The sequence below is a fragment of the Thamnophis elegans genome, chromosome 16 (assembly GCF_009769535.1).
Source record: "Thamnophis elegans isolate rThaEle1 chromosome 16, rThaEle1.pri, whole genome shotgun sequence".
NCBI classification, from domain to species: Eukaryota; Metazoa; Chordata; class Lepidosauria; order Squamata; family Colubridae; genus Thamnophis; species Thamnophis elegans.
The window spans coordinates 17,474,969-17,500,649 of NC_045556.1; the positions used below are offsets into that span (position 1 = coordinate 17,474,969).

Genomic DNA, 25,681 nt, shown 5'->3' on the forward strand with positions numbered 1-25,681 from the left:
TTGGTGACCTCTGTTCTAGTCCACCTCTCTGCCCAAGAAGGGAGCTCAGGATGTGCTATGGAAAAAAGAAAGATTAGGAAGGAGAGAGAATCATTTTATAAAAGAAATAAAAAGAGAGCTGAGCAAAACAAAATATGGAATCCAGAACATGTATCCAATGTATATTTTAAAAAGCCATGGTGTCATGGTGGTTAGAATGCAGTATTGCAGGCTAATACAGCTGACTGCCAGCAGTTCGATCCTGATCTGCTGAAGGTTGACTGAGCTTTCCATTCTTCCTAAGTCGAAAAAAGGAGGACCGAGATTGTTGGGGGAAAGATGCTGATTCTGTAAACTGCTTAGAAAGAGCTGTAAAAGCACCTGAAGTGGTATAAGGACTATTGCTATATAACGCATGCTCTAAACAGACCAGGATGGTGATCATAGCTCTTGTAAGCCTCCTTTGTATCTGACATGGATAATCCTTGCATTATAACCATTTGTTTAGCAACGGTTTAAAAAAGGGTGATTTATAACTGGTCCTGTAGCAGAATTCCTATGGCCACAGGATCAAAATTAGGGCACTTAGCAACCGACATGTATTTATAACGGGTTCAAGTGATCCAATAGTGCAATTTAAATTTTTCTACTACCAGTTCTGTGGGCGTGGTTGGGTGGGCTTGGCAGAAGGATACTGCAAAATCGCAATTCCGTTCCTACCCCACCAACCGGCTTTCCAGCTCCGTTCTCCTGTGCAGGGCAACAGAAGAAGACCCAGGTGATCAGCTGGGACTCAGAAGGCAGAGAATAGATGGGGGCAGGGCCAGCCAGAGGTGGTATTTGCCGGTTCTCCAAACTACTCAAAAATTCCGCTAGCGGTTCTCCAGAACTGGTCAGAACTGGCTGAATACCACCTCCATGGTCACCTGATTGCCATTTGTGATCTTCCCAGCTGGATTCCAACAACAAAATTAATGGGGAAAGCCAGTTAAATTGCTTAACAATTTAATGATTCACTTAACAACCATAGCAAAAAAGGACATAAAATAGGGACAGATATTGGAGAGCAACCATCCCAGCCTAGAGGTGGTATTCAGCTGGTTCTGACAGGTTCTGGAGAATCTTCGCTAAGGAGCGCATAGGTGTGCATGTCAGTTTAACGTTTGCGATGCTCAGGCCTAAGCGGAATCTTTTCCATGGTTCGATTCGGCTTCTCGATTGTGGCCAGTTGACCTCACCGCCCGCCAAGACGGATTCCTTTCCCCCAAATTGAGATTTTAATGGGAAGCTGGGAAACCGTTGTGATGTCCTGCGGTTTAAGGAGAGATTTATTCTAAATATGCTATTCTCCCCATCGAGACAAACACTGCCCCCCCCCCTGCGCTCCAGGGAGAACAGCGCCATCTACTGTGGTCAATTCGGTTCACTATGGACTTCAATTGAAAGACCCCCACGGTGGTTCAACCCTCGCTTGTTTATTTGAGGCCGGAGGAGGGGGGAATAAATTTCTGCATCATGCTTTGTCTTTGGGATTTTTAAAAAATACCTATTTTGCTTTTCTTAAATAACAAGATAAGATCAGGAATAAGAATGTTGCATAAAGCAGACATTCGCCACAAACAGTGGCCTGTGGGCGACTTGAAACTAAAAAACCCCACCATTTCAAACAGCATTCTCGCTGAGATTTTATCTAAGGTTCAGCCTTATCCAGAAGGGATCCCAAAGCCTGCCTTAGCTGGGATTTTGGGGCCCATCATTCTGCTGTATCTAGAAGGCCTTTTTAAGGGATTTGGGTTTAAATCTCATATTTGGCCATCTGTAGTGCATCATTCATATTTATTTTTTATCTATCTGTCTGTCTGTCTGTCTGTCTGTCTGTCTGTCTGTCTGTCTATCTATCTATTTATCATCTGTTTCTACTGGTGTCTGTCTGTCTCTCTGTCTATCTATCTATCTATCTATCTATCTATCTATCTATCTATCTATCTATCTATCTATCATTTCCCACCTTTATTATATTTAAAATTAATTCAGGGTGTTGAATTATATCCACCACTTCTTCCTTCTCCTATTTTTCCCCATCAAAAACGATCCGGTGAGGTGAACCTTCAGAGAAAGCCCCCTTAATTTGGATCTCATGCCCCGCATACCAAATTACAATTGGATCAATCATCTTTCCATCTAATTAAACTTCCCTTGCAAGGAGAGAGCATCTTGATTGACAGGAGTGTCTGCAGGACTGTGATGACAATGGTGCAATATCTCTCTCTCTCTCTCTCCCTCCCTCCCTCCCTCCCTCTCTCTCTCTCTCTTTTAAATTTGAGTGGCATGCTAGACTGTAGCCTATACCATGCTAGGTTAGGAGTAAGGGGAGAAGGAGAGCTGAGAAGAAAGGGAATTGTAGGAATCCATTCCTTGTCTTTGCACGCTGGGTAACACAGTTGGTCAGCCTTAACCAGAGGCCCCCTATCTTTGGGGCACCAGGGACCAGTTCCATGGGGAGAGATTTTTCCGTGGACAAAGGAGAATGTGGTTTTGTGTGGTGGCTGCATCCCATAGATGGGTCTTGGCTTGTTTCTAGCATGTCACAACTTGGGACCAGTCCATAGACCGGGGGTTGGGATGTTGTTTAATGATGTAGGCATTGCATATTAAGAGAGCATAGGAAGTCTCTTTTGTTAACCAGGGTTGGAGTTCAGGTTTATGTCAAGATCATAAAATGCCCAGATAATTAATAAAATGAAACTTGCATTTGCAACAGTTATTCGGGCAGATGTTAATAGCAGTACAGATGTTAAACTACACTTGACCCACCCTTAAATCAGCATCTGCACAAGCAAGCTGGGTGTGATGGGATTTGTAGTTTCTTTTGCAATGGGGGGGAGACGACTCAAACTACTGTCTCGCTTAGCTTTTGGCCTCAGTTGTGGTCATAAGTTGAAGCCTACCTATAGCAATAGCAATAGCACTTAGATTTATATACCGCTTCACAATGCTTTACAGTCCTCTCTAAGCGGTTTACAGAGTCAGCATTTTGCCCCCAACAATCTGGGTCCTCATTTTACCAACCTCAAATGATGGAAGGCTGAGTCAACCTTGAGCCAGTCAGAATCAAACTCCAGACTGTGGGCAGAGGTAGCCTGCAATATTGCACTCCAACCACTGCACCACCATGGCTTAGCCTGAAAGAGATGTCTTCTCTCCTTGGCTCCTGCTCCTAACCACTTTATGTTAGATGGATAGGAGGTGACCTGGCAGAACTAAGGGATGGAGTTAAATGTGTCATCAGCTTAGAGTTCTTACGTTGCCACAAACAACCCAAGTCCAACTCCTCTTGACTTCCGTTGTCCCTTATCTGGCATCAATTTGGTGTTGAACTTTAGCAATACCAATATCACTTAGGCTTATATACCGCTTCACCGTGCTTTCACAGCCCTCTCTAAGTGGTTTACAGAGTCAGCCGATAGCCCCCAACAATCTGCTTCCTCATTTTACCAACCTCAGAAGGGTGAAAGGCTGAGTCAATCTTGTGCCGGGTGAGATTCGATCTGCCAAATTGCAGGCAGCCGGCAGTCAGCAGAAGTAGCCTGCAGTACTGCACTCTAACCACTGTGCCACCGTGGCTCGTATACAGATAGTCCTCAGCTTACAACCATAATTCAGCCCAACATTTCCATTATTAATCAAGAGAGTGGCTAAGTACCTTCCAACAGTTTCCATCCTGGAATCCTGTGACCTTGCCATAGCAATAGCAATAGCTGTTAGACATATACCGCTTCATAGGGCTTTCAGCCCTATCTAAGCAGTTTACAGAGTCAGCATATCACCCCCACAGTCTGGGTCCTCATTTCACCCACCTCAGAAGAATGAAAGGCTGAGTCAACCTTGAGCCGGTGAGATTTGAACCGCTGAACTGCAGATAACAGTCAGCCGAAGTGGCCTGCAGTACTGCACCCTAACCACTGCGCCACCTCGGCTCTTTTGGATGCTTGGCAGATTAGCTAGATTCGTTGAACAAGCGTGTTTGCTTAGCAACTGGGGCAAACGGGGTTGTAAAATGGGGCAAAACTCACTTAACCACTGTCTGGCTTAGCAGACAGTGGGCTCAATGAGAGTCATAACTGGAGGGCTACCTTAGGGCTCCCAGAGACCCCGAATCAAGACTTTTTCTAGGGACTCGTCCCTTGAGGTTTGGCAAAGATTTGACTCGGATAAGGCCGGGCAGAGCCGAGAACTCCCAGGCAGCCAAGAGGAGCTGAAAACAGCTGGTTGAATGGTCTTTTCCAGCACTGGGGTGAACCCAGATTTGATGTGTTCACACAAGAGAGTGTTAGGGGCTACCCCTTTGATCTGCGATGCAGATCGAGGATGCATTATGCAATGGGGGTGGGTGGGACAAGAGGGAGGGAGAGAAGGGGCCCCCACCTTGATTGGAAATCAATCTCTGACCCACCAAAAGTCTCCTCCTTGCCGAGATCAAAATAGACAGTGGACGGTTCCCAGCCCCGCTACCCATCCACCCCGCCCCCCCATCCCTGGGACCACTTTGGAAGAAGCCTGCAAGTGTGAAGTTTACATCTCAGCCTTGTGGCGGAGAGCCTCCTGCGGGAGGCGAGAGCGAAAGGTACCATCTGCCAAGTTGTGCGCGCACAAGAGTTGTGCACACAAGGCAGCCTTTGTTCGGCTGTGAAGTCTCGCTCGGCCCCATAGAGACTGCAGGCCCGTTGCTTCTTTTTCGGCACATGTGGGGGCCCTCCTGGCACAGACCACTGCTTGGCTGGGGGAGGTCAATCCGGCTCGGCTCTCCTCCACCAATTCCCCCACCCCACCAAAAACCCCAACCCAACACACGGCTCGCTCGCTCGCTCACTGGAGGATTCAAGAGAATCTCTCCCAGAATGAGATGCAAAGGGAAACATGAAGTTTTCTTTTGCCTGTGGCAGGAGCCCTTGGAAACTGGAGCAGGGGCAGCCTTGCCAAACTTTCCTCTGAACGGGCTTGGGGGAAAGTGTGTGTGGGGGGGAGAGGCCTGTGGGAATAGCCAGGGCAGGAATTGCCTAGACCATTTATTTATTTAAAGGGCTACGGAGATTCTCCATCATCCAGGTCGCAGCTGTCCAAAAGGTGCTTTTCCAAAAGGCAACTAAATTGTTTTGGGTTTTTCCCCCCCTCTCCATCCAAGAAGCTTCTTCAATTCAGTTCTGTCTGTCTCTCTCTCTTGTCTCACCCACTCACTCACTCCGAGCAGCCTACAAAACCTAACAAGCAAGAAGAACCCTAAAACGCTCAAACATAAATGAAAGAGGAAAACAGGAAAAACCCAAGATGGCAAGAGGGCAACTTTTCCCCCAAACTTCTTCAAGCGAAAGACAAAAGCTGCAAAGATTTTTCAACGGACAGCTTTTTCCCTGACCAATGAAGGGGACACCAGTTCCCTCCTGAGGCCTTATTGCAGATTTGGCAGGAGGGAGGGAGGGAAGGAAGGAAAGACGCTCGCTCCTGGGAAGGAAAGCTATGGCAAATCTAGACAGCATACTAAAAAGCAGAGACATCACCCTGCCAACAAAAGTGTGTGATAGTCAAGGCTACGGTTTTCCCAGTTGCAATGCATGACTGTAAAAGTTGAACCATAAGAAAGGCTGAGTGCCAAAGAATGGAGGCCTTTGAACTCTGGTGCTGGAGGAGACTCCTGCGAGTCCCTTGGACTGCAAGACGATCCAACCGGTCAGTCCTAGAGGAGATCAACCCTGACTGCTCTTTAAAAGGCCAGATCCTGAAGATAAAACTTAAATACTTTCGCCACCTAATGAGAAGGAAGGACTCCCTGGAGAAGAGCCTCATGCTGGGAAAGACGGAGGGCAAAAGAAGAAGGGGATGGCAGAGAATGAGGTGGTTGGATGGAGTCACTGAAGCAGATGGCATGAGCTTAAATGGACTCCGGAGGATGGTAGAGGATGGGAAGGCCTGGAGGAACGTTGTCCATGGGAGTCACAATGGGTCGAACACAACTTTGCAACTAACAACAAGGGAAAGGCGGGGGGGGGGGAGTGCCAGGAATACAAAGGTCGGCCCATGATAATTTCTCCCTGGTTTATCTGAATTTCTACAGCAAGATACAGGTGTCCTCGACCTACGACCACCATTGAGCCCAGGATTGATGCTGCTAAGTGAGAAATTTGTTTTGACCCATTTTACGACTTTTCTTGTTGCGTTTGTTAAGCAAATCACTGCAGTTGTTGAATTAGTACAGGGTTGTTCAGTGAATCTGGCTCTCCAACTTCAGTGCAGGTGTTCACTTACTGATACGGTTGTTAAGTGAATCTGGCTTCCTCCACCTATTGACTTTGCTCATCAGAAGGTCGCAAAAGGGGATCACATGACCCCAGGACACTGCAACCGTCATAATTATGTACCAGTTGGTCGAGCATTTGTATGTAAATCACACATCCGTGGGGATGCTGCAAAGGTCATAAGTGTGAGGAATGGTCATAAATGACTTTTTCAGAGCCATTGTAACTTTGGTTGGGCAGGGGGTTGGACTAGATGACCTACAAGGTCCCTTCCAACTCTATTAATCTGTCGATCACTGGAAGCTCTCAAGAAGGGATTAAACTGCCATCTGCCAGAAACGGTGTAGGGTCTCCTGCTTGGATAGGGGGTTGGACTAGATGACCTACAAGGTCCCTTCCTCTTTTGATTCTGTTCTGTTGGGTTACAGAAACCACTCCGAAACCCCTTCCAAGGGGGGGGCAGGACCCCTGCCACCCAGTCCTTCTCCCACTCCCCTCTTTTTTTCTTTGCATTCCCTTTCCCTGGAAAGGGCCACTTTAAGAGGCCAGACGAGCGGCCAGGCTAGTGGCTCGGCCGCCGCCGCCTTCGCTCGCCTTCCAAGCTGGCGCGCCTGGCATCCAGCTGCACAAGCCTCTCGCTTCCTGCCTTTGGCGCGATTGGCTGGCACTCGATCTCCGCCTTTGCCCGGGCAGGCGGGACCCTCCCCCTTGTGGGTTAGACACGCCGAGCGAGCACGGAAGCTGATTGGCAGGCCGGAGCGGTGATTGACGGCAGGGGCTGTTTGCAGGGAAGAGAAACGGGGGAGGGCATTCCAGCAAGGCTAGTTGCTGCGGCTGCCGAAGTTCGCTGCGCCACCGGGCACTCGACTTCGCCTTTTCCCCTTTATATATAGACATTATCTATTTTGACTGCTGCTCCGTTTTCTCTGTGTGCTCTTCTGCTGATCACGTTTTCTTCTCTCCTTCCGTACCTCCTCTTCTTCATCCTCCTCCTCCTCCTCTCCTCCTCCCGCCACTGCTCCCTTCTCCCTCTCCCTCCTCCGCCCCGCCTCTCCTTCTCCTTTGGAAACCACTCTTCTTATAGGGAGAGACTAGTGGTTAGATCTGAAGCTGGATGGATGGTTATGGGGAAAGGGGCAAGCGCGAAAGCCCTCGGACTGACCCAGTTCTTCCTCTTGTGGCTCTCCATCTTCCCCGCAGGTAAGGAGCGCCGGTTCCCTCTCCCCGTCTCCCCTTTGTTTGCCTGCTTTGGTTTTGTTTTTAAATCTTGAAAAGTTTCCTTGGGGAAAAAGGGGGTCTTTTACAAGAACCTTGCTCCGGGTTTCCCGATGGGTAGCTGGCCTCCAAGGCCTCGTCCTTCGGGCCGTGGGCTCTCCTATAAAGCATCGGGTAGAGTCGGGTGGTTTTTAAACTCAGCTGGATTCCCCCATCCCGCGCCGATTGCTTTCCTTCCTTCCTTCCTTCCTTCCTTCCTTCCTTCCTTCCTTCCTTCCTTCCTTCTTTCCTTCTTTCCTTCTTCCTTCTTCCTTCTTTTCTTCCTTCTTCCTTCTTTCCTTCTTTCTTTCCTTCCTTTTTTCTTTCTTTCCTTCCTTCCTTTCTTTCCTTCCTTTTTTCTTTCCTCCCTTCCTTTCCTCCCTTCCTTCCGTCTTTCTTTCTTTCGTAATTTTTTTTAAGTGCCTTCGGTATAAGTATTCCTTCGCTCGGCCTTTGTCTCTCCCTTGCAAGACAGAGAGAGGCACACGCCAAAAAATAAAGGTCGATTTTTGAAGAGCAGCGTTGGAAAGAACCCCACTGGATAGTTAGTGGAAGAATAGGCTAGGAAGTCAACTGATTGGGGGTGTGGGGGGGTCTCCTTTCCCCCCCGCCTGCATTTACAAATTTTTGGGGGGAGGGGAACAAAGCAACGGGCTGATTTTGTAGGCAGGCAGTCCCCCTCCTTGGCTTGCGGGAAACTTATTCCGAGATGCTTTATCTGGGGTTTCCCTAAAATCGCTTTTTGCACGGTTCCCACTGCCATTTAATGCGTTTAATGCAGTGTATGAAGTTTTCTCTTATCCCGGGTAGTAATTTCGGAGTGCTGGTTTTGGACGGCCGAATCCTTACAGGATCTGGACCTTGCGGGGATCATCTATCCGAAGGATTCGTCTTCCTCGGAGAATCTACTTCTCCTTTCAGATCCTTTCAGATCTCTTCCTTCAGGTCCCTGATGTCGCCCGCCCCCGGAAAGGCCCAACGGACCCCGAGTGAGAAGGGACTTTACAACCAGCCCTTCTCACTCGGGTCCTTTTCAGAAATTGCAGCCCTCTCCCCCCCCCCCCCCGTTTCTTTCCAGAGAATGCCCTTCCCTAACAGATCCCCGGTTGGCCGCCTTCAGATGCTGTTTTTATAAGAGTTTGCAAAGGAAGCAGAAAAGGCTCTGGAAATCAGTGCACGCGCCTCGCCCGTCGCCTTTATTTTAAATTTATTCGGGCTTTTGCATCCGGGAAAGAAGTTACGATTTTATTTTATTTTGGCCGGGGGGTGGGCAAGGGGGGGGGGGTCGTGGAGGAGGAAGATGGCGCCGTGCAACTGACAGCTGAATTAACTTGCTCCGTCCCTTCGTTGGATGCGATTTTATTGTTCTTCGCAACTTTTTTGGGGGGGCGGAAGTGGGGGGGGCGCGAAGACGGGAATGAAACGGAAAGGAATGAACATTTGGACACCCGCTTTTTGAGGGTGGGGGGCAGAGGGAGGGTGGAAAGACATTTGTGGAAGACGGCCGATGGATTTCCCGGCTGGAACCTGCTAAGCGCTTGCTGCTGTGCTTTTTAAACTACGTTGCCAGATGTTGATCTATGTAATACTATTTCAAAGCCCAAAGAAGGAGGACAGCTGTTGAGGGGGGGAAATACAGGCGCTGGGAATGTTTTGATCTCTTCTTGATTCCCCCTTCCTCGCATTCGCCCCCTCGTTCTTGTTTATTTGCGAGTTTTCCTTCGCTTAGTTGCATAGATCTTTGATTTCCAGAACCCCCGCTTTCTCTCTCCTCTTTCTTCTCCTTCTCCTTCTTCTCTCCTCCTTCTCTTTCTTCGTCTCTCTCTTCTTGTTTCTTCCCCTCCTTTCTTCTTCTCTTTAGTCTCCCTCCTTCTTCTGCTCCTCCTTCTCTTTCTTTTTTCTTCTCTTTCTTCTTCTCTTTCTTCTTCTGCTCTTCTTTCTTCTCCTTCTCTTCCTTCTTCTCTTCTTATTTCTCCTTCCCCTTCTTCTCCTCCTCCTTCCTCTTCTTCGCCAACTCCCCCCCCCCTCGGTTTGTTTTTACGAAGTCGGGGAAAGGAGTGAATTTTCAGCATCGCCCGCTGAAAAACGCCATCTGTTTCCAATGAATTCCCCCCACTGCTTTTTCACAGCGTTTCTGGCAGACCCTGCTTTGCAAATTCCTGCATGCTTGTTTTCGTTGGGGGAGGGGAGCGTAACTTCACACTGGCGGAGTTGTTCCCTTCCCAAACTCTCCAATTTCGTGGCCGCTGGGCTTGTTTCCCCCTCCCTCCTCCCCACCGTTTACTCCAGGCGATGGAGAAGAGGGGGGACGCACAGGAGAAAGGGGTAATGCGCGAGGGGTAATTTGTCTGTTGATACATGCTGCCGAGAGACTTTTTTCTTTTTCTTTTTTTTTCTTTTTGTGTGTGTGCAAAACCTCCCCTTTTGCGAAGATGAGAAAAGATGACTTGCCAGAGGAGCATTTTTTTATTAGAAACAAAAAACCATCCAGCTTATTAACACCTGTGTGTATGTTTAGCTGCAGTGTGCAGACAAAATAACAATAATCATAGCTGGGAACAACAAGTTGACAACATAATAGAATAGAATTCTTTATTGGCCGTGTGATTGGACACACAAGGAATTTGTCTTTGCATATGCTCTCAGTGTACATAAGAGAATAAAATGCATTCATCAAGAATAAAAAGATACAACACTTAGTGATAGTCAAGGTTACTAATAAACTATCAAATCGTATTAGGAAACAAATAAAAACAATATAAATTGAAAGATACAAGCAACATGGTTATAGTCATAAGTGGGAAGAGAAGGGTACCAGGAAGGAAGAGAAGAAGAATAGTAATACAGTCTTAGTAGGTAATATGACAGTGTTGTGGGAATTAGTTGTTAAGCAAAGTGATGGCATTCAGAGGGGAAAACGGTCCTTGTGTCTAATTATTCTGCTGTGCAGAACAAAAAAAAAAACCTTTTCTGTTTCCTTTTTTTGCACAAAAAACCCCTCCCCTTTTGAGGAAGTGAGAAATGAGGAGTGCCAGGGGGACATTTTTTAAAAATTAGAAACAAAGACCATCCAGTTTATTAACACCTGTGTGTATGTCTTGCTCAAGTGTGCAGACAAAATCATAATAATCATCGCTTGGGAACCCCAAGTGGATAAAGTTCTTGCGAATGAATAAGTCAAAATCCTGTGGGACTTTCGGATCCAAACAGACAGACAGACTGGCCCACAACTCGCCTGACATCACTATTGTGGAAAAGAAAAGGAAAAAAAAAAGGTCTGGTCCATTGCTATTGCAATGACACCAGGTTGATGAACGAATGGAAGAGAAACAGCTAGAAAAAAAAAACAATGAAATATCTGTGATTTGCCAATTGAAGTTGAGCAATTGTGGAGAGAGTAGTCAATGGTTGTAACCAATAGTAATAGGAGCCCTTGGAGCAATACCCAAAGGGCTGCTTAAATACATGGAAATTTTGAACGTATTAGACCTATTCTGACTTTTCAAAAAAACCATCTTACTTGGAAGATCTGTATATTCAGAAGCTCCCTTAACAGCTCTTAGGCCCTTGGTTAGGACTTGAACTGTTACATTTTTTTTTGTTGTTTTAATTTTTTTTATTTTAAACACATAAGCACATCAACAAAAACAAACACATAACTTAAAAACAACATAGGAACAATAAGTTCCATCGTATATCATACAGCAGTTCCAAATCGGTTTCTTTGCAGTTAGTGTTTTCCCTACTATACATTTTACATTTTTACCAGTGCCAGACTATGAATCGAATTGAAGAGTAAATCTGAAATAATAACAACCACCACCACCTCCTGGCTTATCCCGAGTCTTTGGAAGACTCAATAGGTGGATAAAAACGCCAACACCTGTTTGAACATCTGGCTGACTGTGCCACAAACTATAGCAATAGGACTTAGATTTATATGCTGCTCCACAGTGCTTTACAGCCTTTTCTAATAGTTTACAGAGTCAGCATTTTGGCCCCAACAATCTGGGTCCTCCTTTTACCCACCTCAAAAAGATGGAAGGCCGAGTCAACCTGGAGCCTGGTGAGATTTGGAATGCCCAAATTGCAGGCAGCTGGCAATCAGCACAAGTAGCCTGCACTCTAACCACTGTGCCACCACACCTCTATAATCATTCCCCATCACCACCACCATTGTTTCTTAACTTTCACACTTCTCTATAATTCTCATGAAATGGGTAACAGAACCAATCATCCTTTGGGAAAGAGCCATGGTCTAGGGATCCTTAAACTGCCCTGCTCCATCTATGGGAAGGTACTATGGAGTCCAAGCAAATCCAAAATTCTTTGGGGGGGTCCTTGGTACTCTCTGAGTTTGGTTGTTGTTATTGTTGTTGCTTGAAGACGTCTCATTACCCAAACTAGTAACATCATCAATGCTAGTGATGATGAGTTGATGAAGTTACCTAGTTTGGGCGATGAAACATCTGCAAGAAACCCTGTCGAGAGAACAGCAAGGACCCTTCTCATTCTCACCCTGAGCTACAAATATTCTCCTTTATTGGTACAAAAATTCTTTTCTGGTGAAAATACATCATGCTCCAATTCGCCCTGCAAGAAGCAACTTGATTTTCGATCCAGGTGTGTGTGTGTGTTTGGGCATCCATTTCTGTCTTCTCAGCCTCAGCAGTCCAAAAAGGAGTGAATAATAAAAGAGGTTAGGGTGGAGGTGGGGCACTTAACAAAGTATTCTTTTGACTTGACAGGTTTTTTGTTTTTTTTAATGGGGGAGAAAGAGAGAGGATCAAGGAAGAAATCTTAGATCTACTGTGGATAATATTTTGTAGACCTTGGCTGGTTGGGTTCACATTCTCCACAATTCATCTTGGTTGCAATCTCCTTGGAGAGCAGTTAACTAAAAGGGTCTTTTTTGGTGAACTAAAAGGGTATTTCTGGAAATAGATACATTTGAGCCTTTGTTTCTCTTGCTAGGGCCAAACTACCCCTGCTGGTTGAGTATTTTCCCTTGGGTTAATGCAGGGGTGAAATATAGCAGGTGGAAATTTTGAGTAGTTTGGAGAACCAGCAGATACTATATCTGGCTGGCTCCAGAATGGGGGGTGGGGTGGGGATTTTGCAGTAACCTTTCCCCGGAGTGGGGTAAGAATGGGGATTTTGCAGTATCCTTTCCCTGGAGTGGGGTGGGAATGGGGATTTTGCAGTATCCTTTCCCTGGAGTGGGGTGGGAATGGGGATTTTGCAGTAACCTTTCCCTGGAGTGGGGTGGGAATGGGGATTTTGCAGTAACCTTTCCCTGGAGTGGGGTGGGAATGGGGATTTTGCAGTATCCTTCCCCTGGAGTGGGGTGGGAATGGGGATTTTGCAGTATCCTTTCCCTGGAGTGGGGAGGGAATGGGGATTTTGCAGTATCCTTTCCCTGGAGTGGGGTGGGAATGGGGATTTTGCAGTAACCTTTCCCTGGAGTGGGGTGGGAATGGGGATTTTGCAGTATCCTTTCCCTGGAGTGGGGTGGGAATGGGGATTTTGCAGTATCCTTCCCCTGGAGTGGGGTGGGAATGGGGATTTTGCAGTATCCTTTCCCTGGAGTGGGGTGGGAATGGGGATTTTGCAGTATCCTTCCCCTGGAGTGGGGTGGGAATAGGGATTTTGCAGTATCCTTTCCCTGCCACGCCAACCTAGCCACACCCATAGAACCGGTAGTAAAAAAAATGAATTTCACCACTGGGTTAATGGCCCTCTTCATTCGCTTCAGGTAACTAAGACCCGTGAATATTTTCTTTCAAGGCCTTCCTAGACCTCTTCATGGCTTTTATAAAGTTATTTAATCTCTGTTTAAGGTCTGGGAAGCCTGCAGCCTTCAACACATCTTGTGGCAGCTGATATTTTCCCCTATGTGGGGAAAGAGATGGAAATTTACAAAGACTTATGTTCTGATAAATCAGTGAGTCTCTAAGGAGATGCAGGGCTGAAGTCGTCCTGTATTAAATTTTTTTGAGATTTTTTTTGAGATTTTATTAATATTTGTAGGCCGCCCTTTTCCCTAAGGGGACTCAGGGCGGCTCACATAAAATCGGGGAAGGGGAAATACAGACATTAAGATAAGACATATAATAAAATAATAAACAACATACATTCATCATTCGGGAGGGGAACTATCCTTGTCCCCAGGCCTGACGGGCGAGCCAGTTCTTCAAGGCTGTGCGGAAGGCCTGGACGGTGGCGAGGGTGCGAATCTCTACGGGGAGCTCGTTCCAAAGGGTCGGGGCTACTACTGAGAAGGCCCTCCTCCTTGTAGTTGCCAGCCGACACTGGCTGGCCGATGGTATACGGAGGAGGCCTAATCTATGTGATCTTATTGGTCGCAGGGATGTAATTGGCAGAAGGCGGTCTCTCAAGTATCCAGATCCACTGCCATGTAGGGCTTTATGGGTGACTAATAGCACCTTGAAGCGCATCCGGAGATCGACAGGTAGCCAGCGCAGCTCGCGGAGGATAGGTGTTATGCGGGTGAACCGAGGTGCACCCACAATCACTCGTGATTGATCCCTCCCCTTATTTCTTCAGGGATGTGGTGGCTCAGTGGCTAAGAAACTGAGCTTGTCGAACACAAAAGTTGACAGTTCAGCAGTTCGAATCCCTAGCACCGCATAATGAAGTGAGCTCCGGTGACTTGTCCCAGCTTTTAGCAACCTAGCAGTTCGAAAGCACATAAAAAAATGCAAGTAGAAAAATAGGGACCACCTTTGGTGGGAAGGTAACAGTGTTCCGTGCACTTTTGGCATTTAGTCATATGGGCCACATGACCACGGAGATGTCTTCGGACAGTGCTGGCTCTTTGGCTTTGAAACAGAGATGAGCACCACCCCCTAGAGTAGGGAACGACTAGCACATACGTACTGGGGGAACCTTTACCTTTACTTTACCTTGTCTCTTAACAACACTGGTGTAAGCATTGTTTTTTTTTTTTGCTGCTGTTGTTTTTAAAATAATACCACTTTGAGTTTCCTTTGTAGGAATATAATGGTAGCGATTTACCAATAAATAGGCTGAAAGATTGCATTGCACCATTGTTCCTTGATTTTGCAAGTTGCAAATTCTTGATTTGGATCCCAAGAGTGATCCCTCCCCGCCACATTTCTTTGAGTAATCTACAAGAGGTTCAAGAGGGGTTTGGGCCAGGATAGAAAATTTAAAAAAAAATCAAGATATGACTTCCAGTTGACATTATTTTCAGTTGACAAATAATTCCTGAAAATGGAAAAACCGAAGAAGCTTCTTGGATGAGAAGCACAAGGAAAAAAACAAAACAAAACAAGAAATTCCAGTTGTGTTTTAGAAAAGCACCTTGGGAACAATCGTGACCTGGATGATTGAGAATCTCCATAGACATCCTGTAAATGCAGTTATTCCCCAAGTACTTTAATCAGGTGTTCTCCCCCCCCTTCAGTCACATTGGGTAAAAACCAGAGGGGGGGTCTCGGGGAAATGCAGGCTTTGGAAAGACAGCTCTCAAACCTTTGAGTAACTGGGGGGGCTTCAGGTTATGCAGTTCTAGCCTACAGAGGTCAAAGGAAATGTGCCCTCCCCCAAAAAAATATCTGGAGGCTAGGAGCAGGATGCTGCTTTTGATGGGCTCATGTTTTCAGGTATGGTTTCAAAGAGTTTGTATTATTGGACTCGCTGATCGAATACAGGTGCTTCTACCATTTGCCGTATTTCGAGAGAACCTGCATAGGTGGTACTCCAGCCGTTGAAAATATTTCTCATATTTTGTTTGACTTTCAGTTATATGCCCCCATTAGGCTTAAATCTTTATCATCCCTTTTGGGAAAGGCCAGCCCACCCGGATCCCAACCATAAATGGTCACCTTTCCTCCCTCCCAGGCTGAGACCTACATATTATGTGTAGAACTTACTAAGGCCCTGATCCTATGAATCCTGTAACATATGGCACAAACTGGGGGACTTTGTAAGAGCGGTTCATTTGCATCTATATGTATTTTTAATCACTTTATTTCTTCCTTATTCCAAAATTAGACTATGTACTGTATTTTATTCCATTCTACCACATTCCATTTTATTTTACTTTATTTTTTACTTTACATTATTTTTTATTTTACTTTATTTTTTTACTTTATTTTTTATTTTACTTTACTTTTTTATTTACTTTTTTTACTTTACTTTTTTGTACTTTACTTTTTACTTTACTTTACTTTACTTTACTTTTTATTTTATTTTATTGATAAGGTTGCAAGACTAGTCAATCAATAATCTACAACTACTTCTGCTAGACCAGACCATCCTTTTGAAAAAGCTTTTTCTTCTCCCTTTCATGTATGCGAGCTAAGCAACTTCATCTCCCTTAACCTGATTTTTTTACGTTAGCTTGTTCTTGTATTTATTTGCTTCACTCTGCTTTCCTTCTTTTAAATTTGGCTTGACTGGTAAAAAAATATTATCGATTGATTGGTTACAATGGAGCAAAACTCCTTATTTCTTTCCAGAGCTGCTTGGGAAGGGTACAGAAAACCTCATTTACTATATGGGGGGGGGGGGGGGTTGTTGCCGTGTTGGATCTGGCACCCAAAAGGCCCCTTTTGCGACCTTCTGACAAGCAAAGTCAGTGGGGAAGTCAGATTCCCTTAATAGTCATGTTACTAACTTAACAACTGCGGTTATTCACTTAACAACTGTGGCAAGAAAGGGGGTAAAATGGGGCAAAGCTTACTTAACAACTGTCTCATTTAGCCATGTAAATTTTGGGCTTAGAAGGGTTAGGATTGCTTGTTCTGAGGTAAGGATGTGGTCACCATGAAGGAGCTGTGGAGAAGGGACACAGTGGCTCAGTGGTTAAAACGCTGAGCTTGTCGCTCAGAAAGGTCCACAGTTTGGCGGTTCGAATCCCTAGCGTCGCATAACGGAGTGAGCTCCCGTTACTTGTCCCAGCTTCTGCCAACTTAGCAATTCGAAAGCATGTAAAAATGCAAGTAGAAAAATAAGTACCACCTTTGGTGGGAAGCTAACAGTGTTCCATGCACCTTCGGCATTTAGACATGCTAGCCACATGATCATGGAGACGTCTTCAAGACAGCACTGGCTGTTCAGCTTTGAAATGGAGATGGGCACTGCCCCCTAGAATCAGGAACAACTAGCACATAACTTCAAAAAATTGCCTCTTTGAAAGTCATGGAAGTTCATTTCATGTCAAGGAAGTTCAAAGCTTTCTTGCTGTCTGTCAGGTTTTTCCACAAATTGTTCTCCAGGGAATTCTCCAAAAGAAATAATGTATAAGTTACTTGGAGATTTTCTGTCGGCAACCCCCAAGTCGTCCATCTGTATTTTGAGGCCCTCTAAACGTAGAGGCAGGATATCTGATATCTCAACTAGTGTGACCAGTTCTAGGAATCACTATCCAATGTATCTGACAGTGAACTAATTGAGGAATAAGGTACTAATATGTCCAAGATGTGAGTTTAATCCTTGTCTGCTGGAGGGCAACAAAGAAGGTTATCAGAGAAATTGATAACAGTTTTGTATCTGATCGGCCTCGGCAAAAGATACGGCTTTAAGAATCTGTAGAGATCCTCAGACATCGAAGTCAGAGTTATCTGAAAGGTGCTTTTTCATAGGACAACTGGATTGTTTTTAGAAGGAGGAGGAGGAGGAAGAAGAGGAGGAAGAGGAGGAGGCGAAGAAGAAGAAGAGGAAGGGAGGAGGAGAAGAGGAGAAGAAGAAGAAGAGGAGGAGGAAAAGAAGGAGGAAGGGAGGAGGAGGAGAAGAAGAAGAAGAAGAGGAGGAGTTTTTTCACTTCTTATCTAAGAAGCTTCATTGGTTCTAGCATGACATCATCCTCACCACCATCCTACTGAAACCAATGAAGCTTCTTGGGTGAGAAGCGAAACTTCAGCTAGTCCTCAACTTACGATAACACGGGAGCCCGAAATTGAGATTTCTAATTGAGACGTTTGCTAAAATGCCCCATTGTATGGCTTTTCTTCCTGCGTTTGTTAAGTGAATCCCTGCAGCTGTTAAATTATTCCCATGGTTGTTAAGTGAATCGGGCTTCCCCATCGACTTGGCTTGCCAGAAGGTCGCAAAAGGGGACCGTATGACCCCAGAATGATGTTGCAGCCATCATAAATGTGAGTTAGTGGTCGAGTATCCGAATGTAAATATCATGGGACTATGGGCATTCTGCAGTGGCCGTAAGCATATGTCCCTTTCTTCAGTGCCGTTGCAACTTTGAATGGTCACTGAACGAACTGTTGCAAGTTGAGGACTTCTTCTGCAAGGAAAAAAAACAGTCCAATTGCTTTTTGAAAAAGCCCCTTTGAGACAGCTTTAAGAATCAAACCATCACTGAAGAAAAGAAGATAAGAGGCTTTTAGCCGGACACTTTCTAAAGTGGCTTTAAGTCTTGGCAGGCTGAGGATGGGGGAGCTGTTTTAACTCTACTTATCTCCTGAGTAAATGCTGTGGAAGGGGAGATGTCAACAGCTGGTAGCATAGAAGTGTTAACTTAAGCCTGACGATATGAAAAGACGGTAGGCCCGCCGGTCTTGGGAATGGGGAAGGAATGAGCGTCATGTTAAAGGGGACGTTCCCAAAATGTTGCTCTCTAGAAAATTAAAAGAAACCATGTGTCGGGGTTCCAAGTAACACCCCTCAACGAAAGAAGACTCTGAGGCTCAAGTTTCCTCAAAGTTCCACTTTATTAGAGATGTCCTATTGGCACATCTGGGAAAACCCGAATCTGAAAGCTTCCAGGTTTTCCCCACCCAAACGAAAGTCCAAGTCCCTGCCCAGCACCCTCATGTCCATCCCATGGCCCAATCAGGCACCATCCCAACTGGAGATGCCTCCCAGTCACACCCTTCAAGGTGCAGGGCAAGGCGTCCTTGACTCTCTGAGAAAGGAATGTTGTTATGACTATATATATTTCCCATACTCCATAAAATCCCCCCTCCCATTTCCCCACAGGATTGAATGTTGCAGGCCTGAAGGCCCAAATGCAAAAGATGGCTTCCAGGCCTGACAGGCTGCCACCCTTCATCAGGAGGTTGTGTCCGGTAACGAGATTAACACAGGCCTGACACTGTGGGGAAGAAGCTTGAAATACAGGTAGCCCTCCAGTTAATGACTACCGTTGAGCCCACTGTCTGCTAAGCCAGACGGTGGTTAAGTGAGTTTTGCCCCATTTTACAACCTTGTTTGCCCCAGTTGCTAAGCGAATCATTGTTGGTAACATGCTTGTTCAACTAAACTAGCTAATCTAGCTAATCTGCCAAGCATCCAAAATGGCAAGGTCACAGGATTTCAGGAGAAATCCAGAGTGGGGAGGGAACTGTTGGAAGGTACTTAGCCACTCTCTTGATTAGTAATGGAAATGTTGGGCTGAATTATGGTCGTAAGGTGAGGACTATCTGTATACGAGCCACGGTGGCACAGTGGTTAGAGTGCAGTACTGCAGGCTACTTCTGCTGACTGCCGGCTGCCTGCAATTTGGTAGTTCGAATCTCACCCGGCACAAGATTGACTCAGCCTTCCATCCTTCTGAGGTGAGTAAAACAAGGACCCAGATTGTTGGGGGCAAAAAGCTGACTCTGTAAACCGTTTAGAAAGGGCTGTAAAGCAGTATATAAGTCTAAGTGCTGTTGCTATTCTGCCAATCTGCCTGGTTTCAAAAGAGGATGGAGAACTTCGCGGAGGATTGTCTGTTACTTATAATGGCCTCTTGACTCCTGCAGGAACAGTAGTTGTTCCTTCGCCGAGTGTCTCTTCAACAAAGATAGGCAGGCTTAAGGAATTTATTATTGTGTTCATGCAACACACTGAGCCGTAAAGTAACCATGCAAAAGGGAATTTAGGTACCCACTAAGCTGAAAACAGGCAGGCCAATTTGTGCCCAGTGTGTTGTGAGAATGCAGAGAGTTCATTTTTTAATGCCGAACAATAGAATAATACGATTGAGTGTATAGTATACTTGAATTAAGTATAGGCTAATCTTTGTTACTGAATTTTACCTATTTATCAGGTGTATGAATGGCCTCCCTCAAAAGCAGTAGGCAGTATGCAAAACCAAAATAATAAATAGATTGGCCACAATTCAGTTAATCGCCTCTTCTTCGCTTAGCGACGGACGATGTTCCTGTCCCAATTGTGTTCATAAGTCAAGACGCTACCTGTAGTCAAGAAGGCAGAATGAGTATATCCTCAGAGCCACATCCCTTTTCTCTGTGGGTCAACACCAGGAGTGAAATCCAGCAGCTTCCGACAGGTTTTGGAGAACCAGTAGCGGAAATTTTGAGTAGTTCGGAGAACCGGCAAATGCCACCTCTGGCTGGCCCCAGAGTGGGGAGGGAATGTATATTTTGCAATATCCTTCCCCTGCCCACCAAGCCACACCCACAGAACCGGTAGTTAAAAAAAAATGAAATTCACCACTGGTCAACACCCCTAACCTTCTGCCATCCTGCTTTTGAAGCACAGGTTTTTTTCTCCAAAGAAAGCAAAACAATTAATTCCCTTCGGATTGGAGATAAATATCAGGCTTGCTCCATCTTCCATAGCTGACGTGCAAGCAGAGCCAAAGTTTTGGGAGAGTTGCGGATTCAGGATGCTTAAGCTGGGAAGTTTGAGGAAAGCAAGTGAGTTACCGGGCGGACTGGAGTGATCCAGACTGGAATTACTGGCTAGAAAGACCCAAGTGGCTTTTGACACCTGGAAGAGAATCTGCCCGGCAGATCTAATGCGTGTGGGAAGGCTTTTGGGAGGGGAAGCATTAGAAACCAGAGTAATTGGAAGGGTTGCAAAATTAAGGCTGGGAAGGGAAATTGACCTCTCTATTGGGGTTAGTTAGTTGCCCTGCAAAAGGGAGCCTATCGTGCCCATCTCTATAATAAAGGCAGCTGGTCCCTTTTCTTTTTTAGGAGGGTTGGAAATTGCTTGTAAAACGTTTTCGAAAGCTCTGCAACCTGCAATTGTCAAATTTGGTAATTACGAGGGCAATCCCACAACACAGCTCTCCTGTTTTGTTTCTCTTTTAATCACCTGCCGTAATCATCCCGGGTACTTACAAGGGTGGTGTGTGTGTGTGTGTGTGTGTGTGTGTGTGTGTGTGTGTGTGTGTGTTATAGCAGCAGTAGGTAGGTTCCAAACCAGTTTTAAGGAAACTGGAAAATTCAGAACGAGATCCAGATTTATTGGGCTGGCAGTGAATGGGAAAGCCATTTAGTCTAGGGAAAAGGACAAGGGGTGACATGATAGCAGTGTTCTGATATCTCAAGGGGGGAGAAGAGGGAATCAAGTTATTCTCCAAAGCACCTGAGAGTAGGACAAGAAGCAATGGGTGGAAATTAATCAAGGAGAGAAGCAATTTAGAACTAAGGAGAAATTTCCTGACAGTGAGAACAATGAATCAGTGGAACGGCTTGCCTCCGGAAGTTGTGGATGCTCCCTTTTAAGAAGAGACTGGAAATGACATAGAGTCTATGTCATATATGCTCATCTTTCCACCCCAACATCATTTAAGATCGCACAGGTTGGGCCTCCTTCGGGTACTGTCGACCGAACAATGCCGGCTGGCGGCCCCTCGGGGGAGGGCCTTCTCTGTAGATGCGCCGGCCCTATGGAACGAACTACCCGTAGAGATCCAGACCCTCACCACTCTCCCGGCCTTCCATAAAGCCACCAAGACCTGGCTGTTCCAACAGGCCTGGGGCTGTTGATTAATATCCAGCCCCTCTTGGACAGAATGGATGTTGTGTTAATTTTAATATTGTATTTCTTATTTTAAATTTTTTAAAAATGCTTTTATCTTGCCTGTGAGCCGCCCAGAGTCCCAATGGGAGTGGGCGGCATACAAATTTCATTAAACTAAACTAAACATTTCTTCCTCACGAGGAAGACTCCATAGAACAGACATATGGTCTTGCGGGAAGTTGGACCTCACCTGATCACTTGCAGAAGTGATTTTAAAATTGCAGGACAGATCTAAAATAAGGCTTGTGATTCTTCCCCAAGGTTCTGGCTATTCGGTTTTCAAAAACGGTGGATCTCTAACCACTGTCGAGGTGCACTGGGGGCTAGTGACCACTACGCTTTCTTTGTCCCCAACTTGAGGGTAAGAGAAGAAACAATGGGTGGAAACTAATGAAGGAGAGAAGCAACCTAGAACTAAGTGAGGACAATGAACCAGTGGAACAACTTACCTTCAGAAGTCGTGACTTCTCCAAAACACCTTGGACGTCTTCTGGTCCAACTCCCTGCTAAGGCAGGAAACCCTATACCATTTCAGACAAATAGTTGTCCAATCTCTCCTTCTATTTTTTATTTATTTTATTTTATTTCGTTTGTCAAACATGTACAAGATAGCAGGTATAAATATGAACATGGACATGAACAAAGGAAATGAGTACAAATAAATGGGGACAGTAGGACAGGGACGGTAGGCATGCTGGTGCGTTGGTGCCCTTTAAGGATCTCTTAGGAAAGGGGTGAGGTCCACGGTAGACAGTTGAAGGTTGAAACTGTGGATGTAACAATGGAGTCAGGTAGAGCATTCCAGGCGTTGACCACTCTGTTGCTGAAGTCGTATTTTCTGCAAGTGAGTTTGGAGCGGTTTCCCTTGAGTTTGTATCTATTATTTGCCTGTGTATTATTGAGGTTGAAGCTGAAGTAGTTGTTGAGAGGTGGGACGTTGTAGCAGCTAATTTTGTGTACTATGCAGTTCAGACCGTAGGCGGCAGAGTTCCAGATTGTCCAAGCCCAAAATTTCAAGCCTGGTGGCGTAAGGGATTCTATTGCGAGCAGAGGAGTGGAGGACTCATCTCGTGAAATACCTCTGGACTCGCTCAATTGTATTAATGTCTGATAAATAGTGTGGATTCCAGGCAGACAAGCTGTATACAAGAATTGGTCTTGTATGCCCTAGTTAGCAGTACAATGTTATTTTAGATAAATACAATACAACATTAATTTAGAAGATGAAACTCAGTCACTTTTGTAAGACTTCTGTGGCCAAGGCTTAATTTGCTTATTAAAGAGCCTAATGGTTGCTTTTGAAGAAGGTGCAAAGTGTAAGGTTTGTTTGTTTTTTACCTGGATTAACTTTTTCTTAAAGGATTGGCAACTTAACTTTGTGGTTTAATAAATTGTGCAAATGCCCCAAAATAAGCGGATGCAGGAACCAGACTGTGCTTGCTCTGGGAGACAAGCAAGTAGGTTAGTCATTGTGTGAAGGATGTTTTCAGGAATTGGAGTCATGCAGCGGAGGTAGTTGGCTCAGCCGATGAAGAAAAAGAAGAGCCCTCTTTACACTGAGATGGTTAATGGTTTTAAAATGGACTTGAACAAAAACATGGAAAAGGAAGCTTCAGGCACTTGTGGTGGCCCTGGAAAGACCTCTGTTTCTCATATGGGACCTTTCTGGAGATGTTTGTGATAGGCTTGACTGTCATCTAGCTTGCCTGTTTTTCTGTTGTGTTATGTTCAGCTGACTTAAAAATAATGGGCTCCTATACATTAAACCTGTTGTGTGAGAGGAGACATTGCTGGCCTCTTGGACAATATATGATCTGTATGACATATAGGTAAACAGTAGATAAATAGTCAGCCTCTTGCCTTGCTTCTGGGTCCTCATGAGCATTAAATTGATCATTGAAGGTCACTTTGATCTGGAGATTAAGGCACCAGGCTAGAAATCCTGGGACCATGAGTTCCAGTTCTGCCTTAGCTATGAAAATCAACTGGATGATTTTGGGCCAATCACCAGAAGGGGGTGAGTTCTAGTGCTACCTTAAATATGAAAGCCAGCTGGGTGACTTTGGGCCAATCACCAGGACATGGTGAGTTCTAATCCCACCCTAGTAAAGGTGTTGGGTAAGAAATCGACTAGCCTTTTCCAGCCTATTTTACTGCTTCCAGTTAAGCGTTGGTCTTTATTGCTTTCAGCTAAGCAGATGGATCTCGCCATATTTCAACTATTATAAACATCCCACTTACTGCATTCACACATAACAATTCTGAGATGTGGGTTAACAAATAGTGGTTTTATATATTGCACAGGGTTCAAACAGATATCTGTTTGATAACCGGAGTCCTTCGGGATTGGGCGGCATATAAATATATTTAATAAAATAAATAAATAAATAAATAAAAATAAAATATCTACAATATGGTTTCAGGCACCATCTACATGTAATGGTTGGGTTCCAACTGGCTTATCAGTAACAAACTACTACTACTACTACTACTACTACTACTACTCTTCTTCTTCTTCTTCTTCTTCTTCTTCTTCTTCTTCTTCTTCTTCTTCTTCTTCCTCCGCTTCTTCCTCCTCCTCCTCCTCCTCCTCTTCCTCCTCCTCCTCCTCCTCCTCCTCCTCCTCCTCCTCCTCAGCATATTCCCACAAATGCAGGGTGCATCTCCAGGGTGCAGGCTTGCACCTTGCCTATCTTTGTTGATGGTGTCTTGCCATCTGTGTTCTGGGCACCCAGAATGGCCATTGACTTCTAGTTGGTAAGCAGTCTTGGCCATGGTGGAAGGTGCTGCTCTCAGGACATGTCCATACCAGGAGATCCGGCCTTCTCTCATCTCCTCTATAATTGGTGCCATGAACGAACCCCATTTTCACCTAGTCTTTTTCCATGTTCTACAAATCCAGACAGTGAGTTTCCACGGAGGTGGGAGCAGTGGTGGGATTCAGCCGGTTCGTACCACTCCGGGAGAACCGGTTGTTAACTTTCTGAACAGTTTGGTGAACTGGTTGTTGGAAGAAATCAATTAGTGCGGAGAACCGGTTGTTAAATTATTCGAATCCCACCACTGGGTGGAAGGAAAGGGCTTTAACAGAATGTGGGGGGGAGGGGGTACAGCCCTGGAGAGATGGGATCTCTGTATTCTCAGCTCCCTGGAAGTATCTGGAGGAATCCAAAATGGATTCTCCCGCCCATAAATCATATATACCCATCTCTCCGTTTCTCAAAGCCAATGTTCCACTCTTTATGAAACTCACGGATTGAACTGGCCTGCTTTCGGCTGCTGATTGCCACACCCTTTTCTCGGAATTGACACCAGCCCCTGAGATGCAACAAGACGTTTTGGCAGGCACTCCATTGTGTTTTCAAGTTGTTATTTAGAGCGATGCGCCCGGGGCTCTTCCCTGTATGCCTTTGGGCTTGGCATATGTGAAGAGGAGGCCCAGCAAGGAAAACGTTGCGCATTGCACGATCCAAACAAATGCTTAAGTTCCAACCAGGAATCCTTCCGTGCCAGTATTTTTTAAAAAAATAAAATAAAATAAAAGCAGTTGCAGCATGCAGAGTCCTGTGAGAATACCTGGAACAGGGCTGGCTCACCTGGGCGTTCTGATTGATATGCAAGTGCTTGGTGGAGCCTGTGCACACCTGTGTGAGAAAGAAGGTTTTGTTTAGCCCCGAAGGGAATAGCATGCAGATTGGGGTGGGGTGGGGGGCATGTGCAATCCTTGTTTTCCAGCCCCCGTGCTCTCTCAGGTCATGCTGCAGAAATCCAGTAAGCAAAACAGTCACCTTGAAGAGAGATTTTAATTCCACTCCCCTAAAAAAAAAAGAGCTCCAAGTCTTTTAAAGTTCCTTTAAAAGTCCCCTCCCCAGATTTAAAAAAAAAGATTGATCTGTTTTGAGTTTGCCTATACCAATCAATGGCTTGCTGGGTGCTTTTCAAAGGAAAATCACAGTGTTCATGATGGAAAAAAATATATATTGAAAAGAAAGACAAACGTGACTTTCTATACAGAGAGGTAGTCCTCGACTTACGACCTCAATTGAGCCCGAAATTTCTGTTGTTAAGCGAGACATTTGTTAAGTGAGCTCGCCACCCCCCCACCATTTTACAACTTTTCTTGTCACAGTTATTAAGGAAATCATCACAATTTTGGTCTTAGACAACTTAGAACTACGCTACCTTTGGTCCGATCTAAGTGTAGTACACAAAATTATCTGCTACAATGTCCTACCTGTCAACAACTACTCCAGCTTCAACCACAACGATACACGGGCGCACAATAAATACAAACTCAAGGTAAACTGCTCCAAACTCAATTGCAGAAAATACGACTTTGTCACATGACCCCAGGACACTGCAACCATCATAAGTTCGAGCCAGTTGCCAAGCAT

The 25,681-nt window shown here is 45.4% G+C and overlaps 1 protein-coding gene across 1 annotated transcript in view; it reads left to right on the plus strand.

Moving 5' to 3' along the window:
* The first annotated feature begins 413 nt into the window (after positions 1-413).
* The window catches only part of LOC116519316 (repulsive guidance molecule A-like), a 42,224-nt gene continuing 16,956 nt past the window's right edge, over positions 414-25,681 (plus strand). Inside the window, exons 1-2 of the mRNA XM_032233154.1 lie at positions 414-431; positions 7,163-7,469. Coding sequence (XP_032089045.1) covers positions 414-431; positions 7,163-7,469 — 325 coding nt within the window. The remainder of the gene's footprint in view (positions 432-7,162; positions 7,470-25,681) is intronic.